The sequence below is a fragment of the Nanorana parkeri genome, unplaced genomic scaffold, assembly GCF_000935625.1.
Source record: "Nanorana parkeri isolate BGI_ZX_2015 unplaced genomic scaffold, ASM93562v1 scaffold750, whole genome shotgun sequence".
In the NCBI taxonomy this organism is placed as follows: Eukaryota; Metazoa; Chordata; class Amphibia; order Anura; family Dicroglossidae; genus Nanorana; species Nanorana parkeri.
In genome coordinates this window covers 599,443-616,575 of record NW_017307018.1, presented here as the reverse complement: position 1 = coordinate 616,575, position 17,133 = coordinate 599,443, and the positions used below count along the sequence as shown (strand labels likewise).

At 38.7% G+C, this 17,133-nt stretch overlaps 1 protein-coding gene across 1 annotated transcript in view; it reads left to right on the top strand.

Annotated features, from left to right (window-relative positions):
• Nucleotides 1-17,133, top strand: part of SYTL3 (synaptotagmin like 3) — a 34,057-nt gene that overhangs the window by 6,851 nt on the left and 10,073 nt on the right. Inside the window, exons 3-11 of the mRNA XM_018564423.1 lie at nt 655-719; nt 1,649-1,700; nt 3,333-3,399; nt 6,621-6,693; nt 7,216-7,343; nt 7,748-7,885; nt 10,515-10,693; nt 13,438-13,540; nt 15,421-15,591. Of these exons, the coding sequence (XP_018419925.1) occupies nt 655-719; nt 1,649-1,700; nt 3,333-3,399; nt 6,621-6,693; nt 7,216-7,343; nt 7,748-7,885; nt 10,515-10,693; nt 13,438-13,540; nt 15,421-15,591 (976 nt within the window). The remainder of the gene's footprint in view (nt 1-654; nt 720-1,648; nt 1,701-3,332; nt 3,400-6,620; nt 6,694-7,215; nt 7,344-7,747; nt 7,886-10,514; nt 10,694-13,437; nt 13,541-15,420; nt 15,592-17,133) is intronic.

Genomic DNA, 17,133 nt, shown 5'->3' with positions numbered 1-17,133 from the left:
TTTGGATAGAGTAGGTGATAGTTACAAACTCTGTACTTTTTGTGTGTCCTGTTGGGAAGATTTCCCCTAAGGCCCCTTTCAAATGGGTGCCTATCAGTTCCAGTCACCAGGGGGAATGGTGCTGCTGATTGGAGCAGAGGGGAACAGATATCACCGTTGTGACATCCGGATCCATCCAGTTTTTTCTTCTATCCTGCGATGGAGTTAAAAATGTAACTTACCGGGCACATGTTAGGTTTATGGGAAGTCAGATGGAAGCGGATGTATACATAAGACTGCCCCCAATCTGTCACGATCAGGTCCGGCAAAATGGAACTCCAGTGATGGGTAAACGACCGCACGTCCATTTATATCTGGCTTCACATAGACTAAAAATTTTTAGTTTTACATTTTTTTAGTTTTCCGCCTGAAAAAAAAATAACTGAAAGGGGTCTTACTTCTTGTCCCAGAGATACAATACTAAATAAGAGGAAATCTCTTCAAATTGAAATCCCTCCTTAACCCCTAAGTGGGCAGAACTTAATATGCGCTGATAGATTGCATGCCAGCATTATTGCACTTTGGGAAATACTTTAGTACTGTATTTACTGTATATTTTGAGTTTAACAAATGGTAGTATATAATGACAGTGATATTTTTCCTTATATATTTTAGAGATATTAAAATAAAGACTGGTGAATGGTTCTTCGATGAAAGAGAAAAGAAATTTCCATGTGCAGGTAAATGTTATGATTGTGTGGAAACCTGCAGGCAGAGCTACCAAGTGACTCTAAAAATAACTTTTACATTATCTTATTTTCTCTGCCTGTATCAGTCTGGCTGTTTCTGCTATGAATACTACAACATACCCTCAAGAGTCATAAAGCTAAAAAAAAGTTTGTGCTTAAAATGGCATGGTTGAAAAACGTAGTCACAGGAAAAGGCAGCAGAGTGTTAACATGAGGTCCGTTTTCTATTATTGACAAAGCTAGATGTGTGTTATTTTGCTTATCGTACTCCCAATACAGCCAATACAGTCTTGTGCCAATGTGTTTTCACTGCCTGTATTGCACCTGCTGTGGTTTATGGATCCCTAAGTCATATTACGATGGACCAGTCTGCTAACACAGATGGGCAAGGGCTCTTAGAAACTGGGCTCTTGACATTTTTCCAACTGTTAATTTTAGATGGGTGTTTACCTAAAGAGTGGTACTGCTGAATTAATCTATAGAATGAGAGTGGTCAAATGGAATCAATGTGGTATTGGGCTACTTTGTAGAACCATTGAATAATAAAATTACGGTCGAAAGCAGCCATTACAACCATAGCCCAAACTGAACCTTCTTCTATAGACTTCTAGTGAGTTTGGTGATTCCCCTACCAGGCAGCACCACCCTGCAATGTAAGCCTTATGGCCTGCTCACAAATCCAAGCCAAATGGGAGCATCATGGAAACCTTTTTTTTGCAGAATAGGTTGTGAGAGATTTTGAAACTAAGAAACCTATAAAACTGCACTGAACATTAAACACACAACCATAATCCAAAGCTGTGAGTTTGTATTTTTTTTAAAAAAGAATAATAATTTGTGGGCACATGTTTATTCCTGACTTTCCTATGTACCTGTATGAAACCTGTGTACTGTATGTGTTATGATTTTTTGTTTTAAAGGAAAACATGAAACAGCTGGTGCTAAGCTTTTGAAAACCTACCAAAAATTTAAGTAAGTGCTGATAATAACCTTTATTAATTTTGTTGTTCATATCAGAATCACATTAATCATTTGCAGCTTTGCTTTACATGCTGTGAATTTAAGTTCCTAGTGTACAGAATTCTTAATATTGTGACTATTTCACTGACATACTCAGGAGCTTATAGGGCAGTCCATTAAGACAATAACAATAAATAAATTGATAACAATCTTTCAAAATATTGTACTGCTTTTATAGAATGTTTCATGTCCGGGATCTTTGGCTTTTTACAGCATCAGAGAGGAAAAAGACAGACAGACAGAGATACAACATAAATATCGCACACTGTAGACTGCTTGCTTGATTGTCAACCTCCTGCATATGGTGACTGCGACTTGTGATTTCCTGTTTCAAGAACCTATATATTCTTGCAGCAGGAATCCTAGCTTGGTCCATACACATATCCATGACTGTCCAAATGTAATTGTAGATGGAACAATGACCTGCAACTCAGGAAAAATGCCCTGGACGCAATTTTTCTGTGTCTAGAAAGAAGTATACTGTAGCATACGATTATATGCAGGTAGCCACAGACAGAAGCGGCTGCTGTCAGCCTGTCATTAACTTGAGTGGCCTCATCTGTATGAACCGACCTGGGATTGCTGCCACAAGAATCCGTGAGTTCTTGCCACAGGAATCCCCAGTTGCACATAATAGCCCTGTGTGACTGAGGCCTTAGGCAGTAGAATACAGAATTCAGAGATAAAAGGGAGGGCAGGTGACAGAAGCATGTTATAATGCCCCATTATATAACAAAAAGAATAATGATGTCAATGTAAGATAGTAAATTACTGAGGTCAGCATATTTTTCTTCTACTTTACTGTACTTTTTCACTTCAATTTAGCCAGAGAAAACATAATACCACTGAAAGAAATTGAATATATTTATAAAACATAAATAGGGTTATTCACTAAAAGGTGGCGAGTTTGGAGAAGGCAGGAGATGTGAACAATATAGGACAACATAGCTGAACTGGAAAGTGAGCTGAATGGGAGAGTTTTTCCAAATCCGCTATTTTGCCCTAGATTGTTCACATCTCCTGCCTTCTCCAAACTCGACACCTTTTAGTGAATATGTCTGATAGAGAAAAAAATTGAGATAGTTTATAGAAACAGGTCGTACTCCTACAAGAGACACTCTGACTTCTATGTAGTTTATTTAATGCACACAGACCTGTCTTCAAACATTGTCAGATCTTGCAGGTTTAGTAATGTGAATTTGGTACAATCAGACAGTGCTCCATCTATGTATATGTTGTCATTGTTGTTGGCTTAGTTCCTTTTTCTTTTTTTTATTTCACTGGACAGGATATAAGCTGTGTATACAAAAGACTGTCTTCACAAAGCCGCCTTTACTTTCACGTTTAGAGTGTCTATTTTGATAAAGCATTCAGTCTAGTTTTAATTTGTATGTGTAACCTGCTATAGTACAGTATTGCCTTAGGCTTTGAAATGTGTCACTGTTCTTATTAGCAATAATGATGAAACGTGTTTTCAGTCAGTCATGGTCTGTAATATTGTTAAATGTCTTTCTACATGTATCAGAATATACAATGATACTTTGACTTTTGCTTTAGTAAGATTCTACTTTGTTTATGTCCTAGTAAGATTTCTGTTGTCCCTCCAACACCACCTCCATTCTCTGAAGTATCTCTGGCATATAACAATGAGGTAACATAGCTTTCACTTTTTTAAATCCTTGTTTTGGATTGCAACTTAATAAAAAAAAGTTGGGTGTAACAACCAACCATGGACAATAAAATACTACTGTAAAAAAACCAAAAAACAATGTAGTAAAACGGGGTAATTACAGTACAATGGACCACTTTGCTTAAAGTAAACTTGTCAGCCATTTTAAACTTTAATGGCTGAAAGAAGTGCATATACCACAAAGAATATTGTATAAGTTTTGGTACCCAAAGAAAAATATCCTCCTTTGTTTTCCCCTTTGCTTCAGTTTTACATTGTTAATAGATGCTTGACTTACTTGATTTTAGGCTAATCCCTGCCTTTTTCCTCCTGTATAATAGGAACACTTCAGTTGCCGTTAAAGCTGGATTCACACTTTCACATTGCAGCAACTTGCATACCATTTACTATGAATGGCATCCCAACACACCAGCTTTGTAGCAGTTTTGTTGCTGTGTGTTGCATTAGAAAAAAAGAGTAATCTGCGATCTTAAAGGAGAAGTATTGGGAGAGTAAAATAGTTTGAGCAGGTATGTGACACTACAGCTGTCACAGACCACTGATCGCTCAGCTCATGGTCTTTTCCCTGCAGAGAGCAGTGACTGTTATTCACAGCTCCTCACAGGGATTCCCCCTCCCATATTTTTGTTCCTCAGCTCTAATTGGAGGGACAGACAGGGGAGGGGGTGGGCACAGCTGGCTCTGGCCCTAGAGAGCCCGTTTTCAATCAGGCAGTAGAGTGGATGCCGCCAATTTTGGTGGGATCTTTCCTGGCTGCAGCGCGGTTCTGCACTGTCAGCATATAGTGGGCAAAAAAGGTTTGGCTATAGTTCTCTTTTAAGTACATTAGGGTGCATTGGAATGTGGGTTAAAGCACCAAGAATACACTTAGCAAATAGGTGGACAAGCTTAGCCCTGAAGTCAGAAAAATCAAGGTCTTAGTAACAAAGTAGAAGTAAATCATAGAGGTGCACAGGTTTTGTGTAGAAAAATGATAATATCAACAGGTGGTACTTGTTCTTGCCTGATCACAGGTTGGACATATTAAAACTAATGTTAAAATGTTGAAAAGGTGTTTCTATCCTTTCCCTTCTCTGTCCAATACAAAAATAAAAAAATTTTCCTGGAGGTTTTTAACATTAATGTTATTAATTTCTTTACTCATATGCTGACGAGTGACATGATTGTTTTTTTTTTGTCATTCATGTCTTTACAGTGAATAAACAAACTTTCCTTTGGGCAACAATTACATTAAAAATATTTCCCCACAAAAACATTACTCCTGAGGGCCCATTTAGACTTGTCTGTTACAGTGTGTTTTCGATAACGATCACACATTAACCACAAATCGGACATGCACCTTTTTTTCTGACGCAGATCACTACAACACATGGGTTGTGCATTACTGTGCAATGTGGTGTGCTTCAGAGATGTGTTTGATGCATTGTAGTGCCATTGACAATTATTGGCACCTCAGCCTAATGCCTACTGACTACTATGGAGGAGCAAATTGACCTAGGTTTGATTCACAGGCTATTCATCAAACTCATTTTACATTTCTGGAAATTGCAAACATTAATCTGAACCCTTTTGAGGTCAATGGGGCAGATGAATCTAGAAAAATCAATTCTGGCCATTCTGAAAGCTAATAGGAAAGAGATTGTCAAAGGCCTGAGAGCTAGGCACTGCCACTGGAATCATGTACCAGTGCAAATAGATTTTTCTTTTTTAATTACCATTCAGCAGAGAGAGGTTCCTTCTTTTTTGTGACTTCAAGGGCAACATTGAAAAAACATCAATCTTTCCTTTGTGTTATGGAACAGTACGATTCTAACAGACAGCGTCAGCAACACTGCATACTTGCATTACTTAATTTGTATGTGTAAAACATTTTTTTACTTTTGCACTATTGCTTGGCTTTAATATACCAGCAGCACCCCAATCTGATTAATTAATTATAACTAGGGAAAAAAAAGCTCTTTTAGGTAGTTGTGGATGCAACACTTGATTTTTTTAGTAACAGATATGAATTGACCTCTGGTGCTATATAAAATTGTACTTTCCAAAAATTAAGCTTACACGCTTAACTCTGTACAAACTGGTCAGTGGCACAACCGTTTGATTGTATAGTCTGTATGCTTTTTTTGCAGTACCACACTACCCAGTAAACCCTACCAAATAAAAAGCCAAAACACTTCAAAACCACAACCTCACATTTCTTGAACCCCCTCCTAATTATACCCAATTATTCCAAAAATATTTAAAATCTAGACTTCAAGTATGTGTTTGATAGATATTGGATAGCATCAGGACAGTCCCAGAGCACTTGAACGGGCAGTAAATTCGAAGAGCTCTGCAGTGTGCACCTCTGCTGCCAGCTAGACCATTGTGACATACAACCTCTGCCTGTAGCATGTCAGCTTTGGTAACAATACCATCCATTTCGGTACCACATGCAAGAAGAAATAAATGACTATACACCAAAGAGCATGGTGGGAACAGCACCTCAGTGATACCGGTCGGCAGCAAAAAGCCAGCACTCAGTCTTGGGACAAGGTCCTTGAGCACCCAAGGTGAAAAGGCCAAAGTGCTCCTTCCAATGAGCTCCCAATGAGCATTCCCTATGAACTAGCTCACCAGCATAGGTTGCAGTTCCTGCCCTTTTTGCACCCCCCCTCTTTCTGCTGAAGAGCTGACGATGGCTACCCCTTTTTTTCTGTCTGACCCTTCCCGCACTCTTCCTCACTTTACATCCTCCATGCCGTGCACCAGGCAGGAAGAATGTATGGCAACGTTAAGCGGTCATACCCAGCGAGTGTTTTGCCACACCAAAAAGTGTCATCAACACAAGCTGTCTGCCAAGCACTTAATATGCGCAACACCTAACTTTACGGTAGCCATGTTGTAGCAACAGCACCAGACAGTCAACTTAATTCACAAGCATAGTGCTCCAGAGGAGTGCTAAGCACATTTGTAACGAGAACATCCCTGCGCTTTTTGTTCTTATATTTAAAGTAGTGGTATGGTCACACTGCTGCGTTATAAATCGACCACTTAGAGCACTGAAGCAAGAGAGTCAGAGTAAAGGCCAAGGAGAAGGAAAGGTCTGAAATGGTAGCCTCCATGTTTCTTCCATGACAGGTTGTCTTTAGCAGCTGAAGCTGAAGAATAACCATTTATCTGAAATTGTCATTCCCTTCTAGGAGCTCAACAAGACAAAAGGTTTTCATAAATCAATGGAAAATCTCTTCCTATCTCTCAGCACACAAGTAAAAAGTGAGTATGAGTCTACTGCATTATTCAATTTAGTTTAAAAAAAAATGATTTACTTGTTTAAGATCAAAGTCTTGGCTTCCTACAGTGGTTGCCTAAAGAATAGTGAGGTCATCTTTTCTTGGTCCTAATACATTAGACTCCTTCATATGTTGCCCTTACTGCTTATGGTATTATGTTCTGGCAATGAATTAGTCCACTGTACTCGGTCTGTTTGTATTTAGTCATTTTTAGTCATTCCCTATGACATGCACATTCACTTAAGGATCCCTCAAAGCAAGTATTAATATATACAGTATGTATGTAATATACAGTATGTGTGTGTGTGTGTGTTTGAGCAGCCCTTTGAAAACGGACAGATCACATTTCACTGACCTGTCCGTGAAAATCGATTGCCATGACATCGATTTTAGGTCCATAGTGGCAAAAGGTTCAATGCACTTATCCGTTCATAAAATGGATATACTTCCTATTCTTGTCCTTTTAAATAAGTGACAATAATGCATTATTCTGTTTTTGTATTAGAAATTTCCAAGTCACAGAATGATATGCTGAACGACAGAATACACCTCTCTACAAACTATGGCAAAGTGGCAGAAAGAAGAAAAGAAAGGAGGAGTCATTCTGACACTGCCATTAATATAGCTTGTCAGGTATGCATTCAAAGAAAATTGTGAATACAAAGTAAAAGGATTTCACAAAAATACATAAAGTGCATCAGTCGTTCACTTTTTACATCCTTCTGTTTTAGACACCAAAATGGATATATTCATAAAGCAGTGAATTTGACATTCATCAAACATTTACAACAGGTGATTCTTTCTGGTGCACGGTTTTTAAATTGCAAGATATGGTTACCACCTGTGAATGTTTGTTAGACGTCACATTCACTGACTCAGTTTTACCTTGAATTCCTATTCAATATGTTATTAGAAAAGAAATAACTGAACGTTCTTATGTACGTATTTCTGTTTTTTAAATCTTTTTTTGTGTGTAGCGATATTGGCACCACTTATATAGTTTGTTATTTTAATTCAAAATAATGTATCTGTGGCAGCTGGAAAAGTCCATCAGTTTGCATAATCTTATTCACAAAGCCAAAGAGGAAGAACTTCAGCTACAAAGGACTAGAAGCCAAGAGGCAGTGGAAAGTGATGGTGCAAATCAGAGGGTGTTCTTTGGGAGCATGAAGCAGGTAGGTTATCACACTGTTTATTGCCTGCATAAGTTCAAACATAAAAAACTAAGAATATGTTTAGCATTGATATAGCAGTTATACATTTATTAATTTATATTTAACGGTTTGGTCTGAAAAGCCACCTGGAATCAAGACAGTCCTGCCTCACTTTTGGGTGCTGCTTAAAAACAAAACTTTTTTTTTTTTAGTTTGGTTTTATTTAGATTAAGGAACCCCTATGAAGTTATTTTTCTGTTGCCTGTGTCCCACTGGGGAGATTCCTTTCACTTCCTGTATCTTGGAGACTCAACAGAAAATTAGCGAAAATTCCCAAATAAACAGAGTTCCCATGTTAGAGAGTTGTCACGGGAGCAGATGTCCCCCATTGGATGATTTTCCCTTACCTCTTGCTCTGGTGACTAGTGTGTGACTTAAGTGTTGGATTTCTCCCAACTTTCTATTTCTAGGACGATGGGTACCAGAGAGTGAATCTCTCCAGTGAAGACACAAACCACAAAATAAACTCTCCCTTCCCTACTTTATCCAACATTAACTAAAAAAAATGCCTTTTACATACATTTTTACAGAGGAGCACTGGGACCATGAAATAAAAAATGAATAATTGAGCAATACAGAGACTGGTTTACTACATGGTTTAGAATACTCACAATAGCTGATGCAATCATGTGAAAAGAAAATCCCTGCTTACTTATGTCATCTTAATTGGGTAATTGAAGCGAATATTAACATGCTCACACAATCTTCACTCAAATATTGTGAATATATAAACAGCTGGCAATGGCTGTTTACATACAACCATTCCAGCGGCTATAGAGCTGCCCAATCGCTTGTATGTTGTGTGGGAGTGTGTGATCCCCCCTCCACTGTAGAGCCATCCGATTGCTTGTGTGTTGTGTGGGAGTGTGTGCTTCCCCCCTCCGCTATAGAGCCGCCCCACCGCTTGTATGTTGTGTAGGAATGTGCGGCATGTCTGTACGCTTACATGGGAGGGAGATCATCACAAACTCCCAGCAACTGATCTCCGCTCCAATCACTGGATCCGGAAGTGATGTGTATTACTGCTACTTGCTGTAGCTGGAGAAGAGGCATAGTGAAGCAGATCACTGCTTTCTAATAGAGGTCCCTGGTGTCACCATAAAGAGGACCTGTCACATCCTCTTTGCTATCAAAATAGAGGGCTTGTTAGCCCCCTATGTGGTAGCAATAGAGTTAAGTGTAAAAGAAAATGTTTTTAAAGTCCCACGTACACACACACACACACATACTAACTTAAACATGTGTCGTGTGCACCTACAAAACGATGATTGTGCCACCCATTTTACATTTTACCGCAAACTTCGGAAGTGAGAGCAAAAATTTGAGGGCCATCAATCACTTTTAACACTAAATTGATGAATGCATATGGTAGTTTTTTGCCATTTTAAGGCTTGACCCCATCATTTATATTTTATCAAAAAAACTGGGTAATTATAAATGTTATATAACACAAGGTAGGGAATACAGTTTTTTATTAAAATCTTTTCCGTACTTTTTACTTTATATAGTAAAAAAATAAAAACCCCAGTGGTGATTAAATACTACCAAAAGAAAGCTCTATGTGTCCCCAAAAAATTATCTGAAAGTAATTTCGGTATAGCGTTGAATGACTGAATAAATGTCAGTCAAAGTACCTCAGTGATACTGAAAAATGGCCTGGCCAGGAAGAGGGTTTAACTGTGATGAAACTTTATGTTTTTACGCTATTGATATATCAGAGTCCCCTTAGTGATTTATACTGTTGCTGCAATGGGACTGCTGTGATCAGAGAGATTGGCAGCAGTCCCTTCCTTCAGTCTCCATTTTGATACTTTTCTGTCTGCTCAGCCAAACTGCAGACAATCTGAACACAGATGTGTTTAGCCAATGCTTTTTAGCAGCAACACATGCTTATTCATCAAGTAGTAGGCCTGCATTGACCGGCAGATAGACTTGAGCCACCAGTAGTTCATTGAGGCTGCCCCTATTCTCACTGATGCAAAACTATCCTGCCCCTTGCAAATTAAATCCAACTTTTATTAATAATTAACAAAGACCTCAGATGATAGAAGACACTGGACCATGCACATTATGTTAAAATGGATTTAATAGAGTATTTGGGGCTTTGCATTCAATTTTATATTTGTATATTTGGGTATTTGTATTGACACAGCCTTGGGGATAGCTGGCAGTTATAGAATGCTTCATCTATGCTGTTTAGCCTGAATAGGGGAATCAAGTGATTTCTCTCGCATGTGTGGCTAGCTTAACATTCCAGAATATCTGAATTTATAAACTTTTGGAGACAGTTTGCCCAGATTATTTCTATCAACTCTGCATTTGAAAGCTAGTTGATTGTTCTAGAAATGTGCCATGTGTGTGGGCAGTGTAAGTGTTCATGGAGCAAACCTTTATGCTATTCAGGGTGTAACTGTGGGGCAGTTGGACATGTCTTTAGATTTCCTAGCCAGTCCAGCTTTCATCTCTGTGCCCATTTCTTTTGAAAGGTATCTCTATAGATCTATATAGTGTCCGATATACTGCACTGCCAGCCAAGTAAGTGATATTTTCACATATGATACATACTAAAATATTCCCTTTTTTTTCTTAGTCTAGCATGAGCAGCATCAGTAGTGTTTGCACTGATGGGGGAAGCATTGACAATGGAAATGTCAGTGGAGAAATTGAGTTTGCCATCAAATATACTCCGAAGACTTCAACTCTAGAAATATCAATTAAAGGATGTAAGAACCTGACACATGGAGAAGAGAAGAAAAAGAAGTGTAATCCGTAAGACTTGTAATGTACATGTTAGAATTCTGCTTCAAAGTACAAGTACTGGGACAGTAAAATACTCTATTTGCAATACTAAGAGCCCGTGTGGTGCACTACAGCTGTCACAAACCAGCTCTATACAGCGAGCTGAGCAACCACGAACCACTGATCGCTCAGCTCATGGCTTCCCCCTGCAGAGAGTGGTGACTGTCGATCACAGCTCCCTGCAGGCATTCCTCCCTACCCTCTCTGTTCCTCCAGCACTCATTGGAGGGACAGACAAGGGAGGGGGTGGGAACAGCTCTAGAGAGGCGGATCCCAACAATATTATCAGGATCCTTCCCAGCAGCGCAACTCTACACTGTCTGCAGATTGTAAATGTACTCCTGTGACCCAAAAGAGAAGTAAAACCACAAAAAGGGTTTTCAGCTAAACTCCAGGCAGATTAAAAAAAAGTCACTGATCTATTAAGTTATGTATTAAAACATAATTATATGTATTTTTTAAAAGAGAACCCAGAAAGTTATGGTGAGAAGGGATACAATAATGAGAGCAGATAGTGATACCTGCAATCCCTTATAAATGAGCCTCTTAGTCCTAATCCTACATTATATATGAGATCCTAATAGGTTGGACTTGATGGACTAATGTCTTTATTCAACCTCAAATACTATGTAACTATGCATATATACAGTTTTTTCTCTGAGATTACCTTTGCTACATTTTAACATTTATTGTGTTTTGTGATAATTACTTTGTATCATTTATTTATCCATTATTTTCTTTTTATGTATGTACCTTGAAGCCCATTTATCACCTTTTGTGGAGGTATTTTTAAGAAAACATATGCCAGCAATATATGAATGTACATGAAGCAGGCATATGCAGTTGGTGTATATGAACACAGAAACTTATTTTTTTTGTAATTCGTCCTCTTCGTGGCTTCCTTTCAAATATCTGCCTCTGCTCGACAAGCAGTCTGTGTAAATGAACACTCTCTCTCTGATATCTTTAAAAAAATATGTCACGGCAACTGGACTAGCTGTATTTTTCTTGAAGACGTTTCACTGGTCATCCAACCAGCTTTCTCAATTCAGGATGGCTTGTACAGAAATTCTCTGGGAATAAATATGGCGATGTTGCTCCAATCCACATACCAGGTGTTGATTATATTTGCATAATTGGAGTTAGGAGGTGTTAATTGCTGGATTTTTCTTCACTAGTGAAACGTCTTCAAGAAAAATACAGCAAGTCCCGTCCAGTTGCCTTGACTTATTTTTTACAGATATGCTGTACCATGACCTGGTCACTCTCTCTCTGAGCTCTCTCAAGCTATTCATTAGTATTCATAGCTGCAATTCCCCTCCCTTCCCAGACACTGTATTATGACCTGGGGAGCAGAGCTGGTCTGCAGTGATCTAGTTACAATGACTCACAGGGAGGCTGCTTTACAATCTGACCCCAGTATCAGACTGAGTTTCCTGTGGAGAGAATTTTCAATTTGTAGGACTCAGGCTTATTAAAAAAATTCCATACAAAATTTGAAAGCCAGCAATGTGATTCATGAAAATGTGTACGCATATACATCATTGCACCACTACATTTTTAATTTTTTTTGGGTGTGGGGGGGTGGGGTATATTTATATTTTGGGGTATATTTATATTTTCCACTGATCTGTATATTTGAGAGGCCCTTTTTTCCTCCTAGAAAATATATTGTGGATGCTGGGTTTGCTTTCAGTGCTCATAAACCTTACATTTTGTATTTTATTTTCCAGTAATTTGTACGGATATATCCTGTTAACAATTCTTCAGGGTTTTTCCACTGAACACCACTGGTTATTTTATGTCTTTAATAATAGGCTTATGTTTTTCAGATTTGGATAAAGGCAGGGTTTTAACCCTTGTCAGCTTTCTTTGCCATTCGTGTCTCATTGGGGAAATTTCCCTGCACTTTCTGTTCCATAGCAATGACATGAAGTGAGAGGAAATCCCTTTCAAAGCGACTGAAATTCCCAGTGATCGGCAAGGTCACCAGAGCTAGTGCTAGTTTCCCAACTATTCCTGTTCTGAATACAACCCAGAATTTGGTATTTGCTTTTACTTTCACTTCGAGTGATAAGAGTCACTAGGACAAATAGACAGTGTGAATCACTCTAACGTGGACACAGACAGCAAAACAAAACCAACCTGTCAGGCATTCTAATCCCTCTCTACTCTATCCAAAATCAACAAATATTGGCTCCCGTTGCCAATCCACCCATAAACTGAGGATATGATTTGCAATAATTTTTATAATGTACAATAATCAGGCCAGAAGAGTCACTCCTTTGCGTCTCACCTTTTCTCCCCTCCTAATCCTCCCGCTTCTCTCAACAGAATATGTAAAACAGTCTTAAGCTGATTCGACAAACTCGTTTTTTTTTTTATGATGCTTGAAAATGACTATGTTCATCTCTGTCCTTCATTGTTTTTGACCCCTGTAAGGGGAGTTTGGTGGAAACTTATATCTTCTTTATCTGCTCTTCGATGTTTTTTCTTTTAATAAACTTTTTTTATGTAAAAAAAAAAAATCAGGCCAGAAGACAGTTTAATCTAACAGTACCAGGTCCAAAGCTTCAGTTATGTTTACTATGTTTTGGTATGAGGAGGAATCATTGTGTTCCTCTTAATGAAGTAACTATTTGTTTTGTGGATTATCCTGTACAACTGAAGAGCCTTTTTAAGCTTACACAGGTTTTGTTTTGTTTTTTTATAAGATATGTGAAGACATACTTGCTTCCAGATAGATCTTCCGCAAGTAAAATGAAAACAAGTGTTAAAAAGAATACAATGGACCCATTATTCAATGAAAGTTTAAAGGTAACATTGTAAAATGATGTTGTCCATGTACTCTGGTTGTTGTTTTAACTAAAGGGGCTGAATTTATATGTACCCACACTCACTAACTTGGCTTTCACAAAATTCTTACCTGTAGCAAGTGCAGAAAGTAAAATAATCTTGAGACTTTTAATGGGATTATTCTGTTTATTAATGTAGAAAAAAATACAGCACAATGACTAATGTGTTCCGCAGGTACTAAAAAAAAGACATTATCACCCTGAAACATTCTGCTGTGCCTTTGCTGTGATATGCAGAAATGAATGGGTTAATCCAGAGGCATATCTACTATAAAATGTGCATATGGAATCCCACGTCACTCACTGAACTTCAATGCAGCGCCTGCCTTCAAGTGGCGACCAGGGCATGTGCCAAATGTGCCATGCCCTGAATACACCACTAGGTTAATCCTATACATGCAGAGGAACTTCAAGATTTTTAGAACTATATGGGCAACATAAATTAAAAATGAAATGACATCTATAATCTGATTGCTGTCTGCATTGCATTCACTTTGAGTAAATTATCTGGGAAATTTGTGACAATTCAGTTAGTTGCAAATCAAACATGCTTTATTAGACTTGCACAAATAATGTAAAACTAACATAATGGGGGTGATTTACTAACCTAAACACATGCACGCACTAGGTGCGTGTGATTTTTACACAGCAAAACGTATTTATCAACCAAAAAGTCTCTATAAGTATGTTTCCACTAATGCCATATATGGAAAAATCATGCACATGATGCATATATAATGCTGCTTCACAGTTTAGACAAAAATGGTTAGCTCATGCATTTACATTCCTGCATTCATCAACGCAAGCAACACAATGTAGAGCTAATTTACACAACATCACCTTGCAATTCATGCAAGGCTTTGCACAACACACCTGCTGGGTGTGTACACACTACAAAGGTGTTTAGATTCCACCCATAGATCATGCTGGGAGGGAACACACTACAGAGGTGTATACATGTTCGTGGTGTGTTTATAAGGTTAGTAAATCAACCCCCATGAATCATGAAAGCATATCTATATAAAGACTTGCAGTTTACTAGTCTTTAGATATGGTGGAGGATTAGTTTTCTTTTTATTCTTTTTTGCTTTATTTTAACCTGGTAATCCTGCCAGTAACACAATTTATGTCCAAAGGTTGACAATGCTCACTCACTATACTGTATCTATTGAGGAGCAGCATTGTCACCCTAGGACAGGAAGTATGTTAGAACTTGAGAGCACCTCACCCCCTCTTCAATGCCATCATAGATGGGAGTTGTTCTGTAGTAAACTAAGAGAGCTGGACAGAGCAGATAACATTGTTTGAGATCCGACTGCAGAGTGCCCAGGGCATAAGACAGCACTGGATTTCTGGCAGAATTATTTTTTGCACTTATCAAACAGAGGTAACCAAATACTTGTATTATTATTATACAGGATTTATATAGCACCAACAGTTTGTGCAGTGCTTTACAACATAAGAAAGGCATTACAATCACAATACAATTCAAGACAAGATGGTAAGGAGGACCCTGCAATCTAAAAGGGAGTGACATGTGATACATGAGATACATGATGCCTCATGTGATACATGAGGAGGTAGTTGTGTGGGGATCAATAGTTTGAGAATGTGATGGCTGAGGGGTTAGTTTGAGGTGGGATAGATTAGTATAATAGGCCATAAGGGAGCAAATAGGAGAAGTTCATTGTATGGGTTTACATACACTTTAATAGTAATTCATTGTGGCACAAGTATGACTTTACAGATGCATGAAAGGTCCTTTTGTAGTAAACATTTGTCACATGGATGATGGAGTAACTGTATATGCTTTCCTTTGCTCACTATTATATTCTTCTCTAGTACACCATTGACCGCTCCCAGCTGGAGACAAGGACGCTTCATGTGTCAGTATGGCATGCAGGTACTCTGAAGAGAAAAGTTTTCCTAGGAGAAGTGACGATACCTCTGGAATTATGGGACTTTGAGGACAACTCCACACAGTCTTTCCACTGGTATCAGCTTAAAGCAAAGGTATACACCAAGTCTATATAACCTGAATATATGATGGTATGTAAACAGAGAAGAATGAATTCCCTTGAGTACATGCACTTATTTAAGCATTGGCTGGACAACATTACACTGTGCTGCCTTCCTGCAACTTCCATAAAGGGCACATGGGACAGGGTGACAATGCAAGAGCACAATTGGGAGACCGTTGTCACCCCAAGAAGTGCCTAAACATAGACCTTATCAAGATCGCAAGATATTCTTTTAATAAAAGCTGCAGATTTAAAAAGATTAAAAACAACTTTTATTAATATGAACATGTTATAACTTTATGAGGACTTGGGACAAGCAAATAGCCAGTGATGTGTAGGGGTACCTTTAGAAAGTAATTGATCCGGGGGTGTGGCTAACCCATGAGTGAGTGAGGATGTGTGTGCTCTGAGCTCCTGCACCTGCTACATCCACATCAACTAGCCAGTGCCTTGTAGATCCTGTAGCTGCCTTGGTCGGACTAATCAGCGGTCGTCTTGGAGTCTCTGTACCCGCTCTACTAGCATCAGCCTGCTATCAATTTTATTTATCTTTTTTCCTTGGACTGCCTGCTCCGCTCGCACTGGTCCGCTGACATACCAGCAGAATGAAAAAGAGCAGTAAAAAGAAAAAAACCGGGGGGATAATTCAACCCTCCCAGTCGGCGACTAGAACAAACATCGGAACATTCTTCAACAAACAGGAAGCAGAGGAGTCAGCATGCACGCCGCAAAAACAGCCCGAGGTCGGTGAGTACGGGAGAGTGATTTCACCTGCCAGTGTCTCTCCGTTAAGCAGTGAGACTGGGCAGACGGGCTGTGATGGATTATCAGAATCAGGCAGTGAAGTTATGGAGATGGAACTGCATGGTGCTATGGGGAAATACCTCTCTCAACTTCCCACTAAGAGAGATATTGAAACAATGCTTCAATGCATAGAAGAATTACATAAGAGGGAAATGACAGAGATCCGGATTAGCTTTCAGAAATTCCATGCAAGGACAGAGGTATTGGAAGCAGTGGTCCCACAGATATTCTCGCGAGGTGGTATCAGGTGCCCACCATCACCCATGCCATCAACCGGGCAAACTCCCCACTGTGTTGGAGATTATGCGGAGCTCAAGGCACGTATGCTCACTTATGGTGGGATTGCCCGCACATACAACAATTCTGGGGGGACGTCACCCGTCTCATTTCCACCACTAGCGGTATATTTTTTGAAAATCTTTAATAAACATTTAATATGAAAAAAAAAAATTACTTTATGAGATTTTAGTGATTGAGTTTGGATCTACTTTAAGGTAGTTATTTTTCATAAGAAGAGCATGGTTTGAAGCTGCCTTAAAAAGTCATAAAGGAATAACAGATAAAGAGCTGAATTACATTTGCTAGTAGTAAAAATCATCTTAGAATCAGATGTGTCTAATATCATTTTTATTTCTAAAGAAGACAAATATAATTAAAGACTGTAATTTCATAAATGACATGGTTAAAAAATGAAATGTAAGATCAGGTAAACACAGAAACCTGATAATTC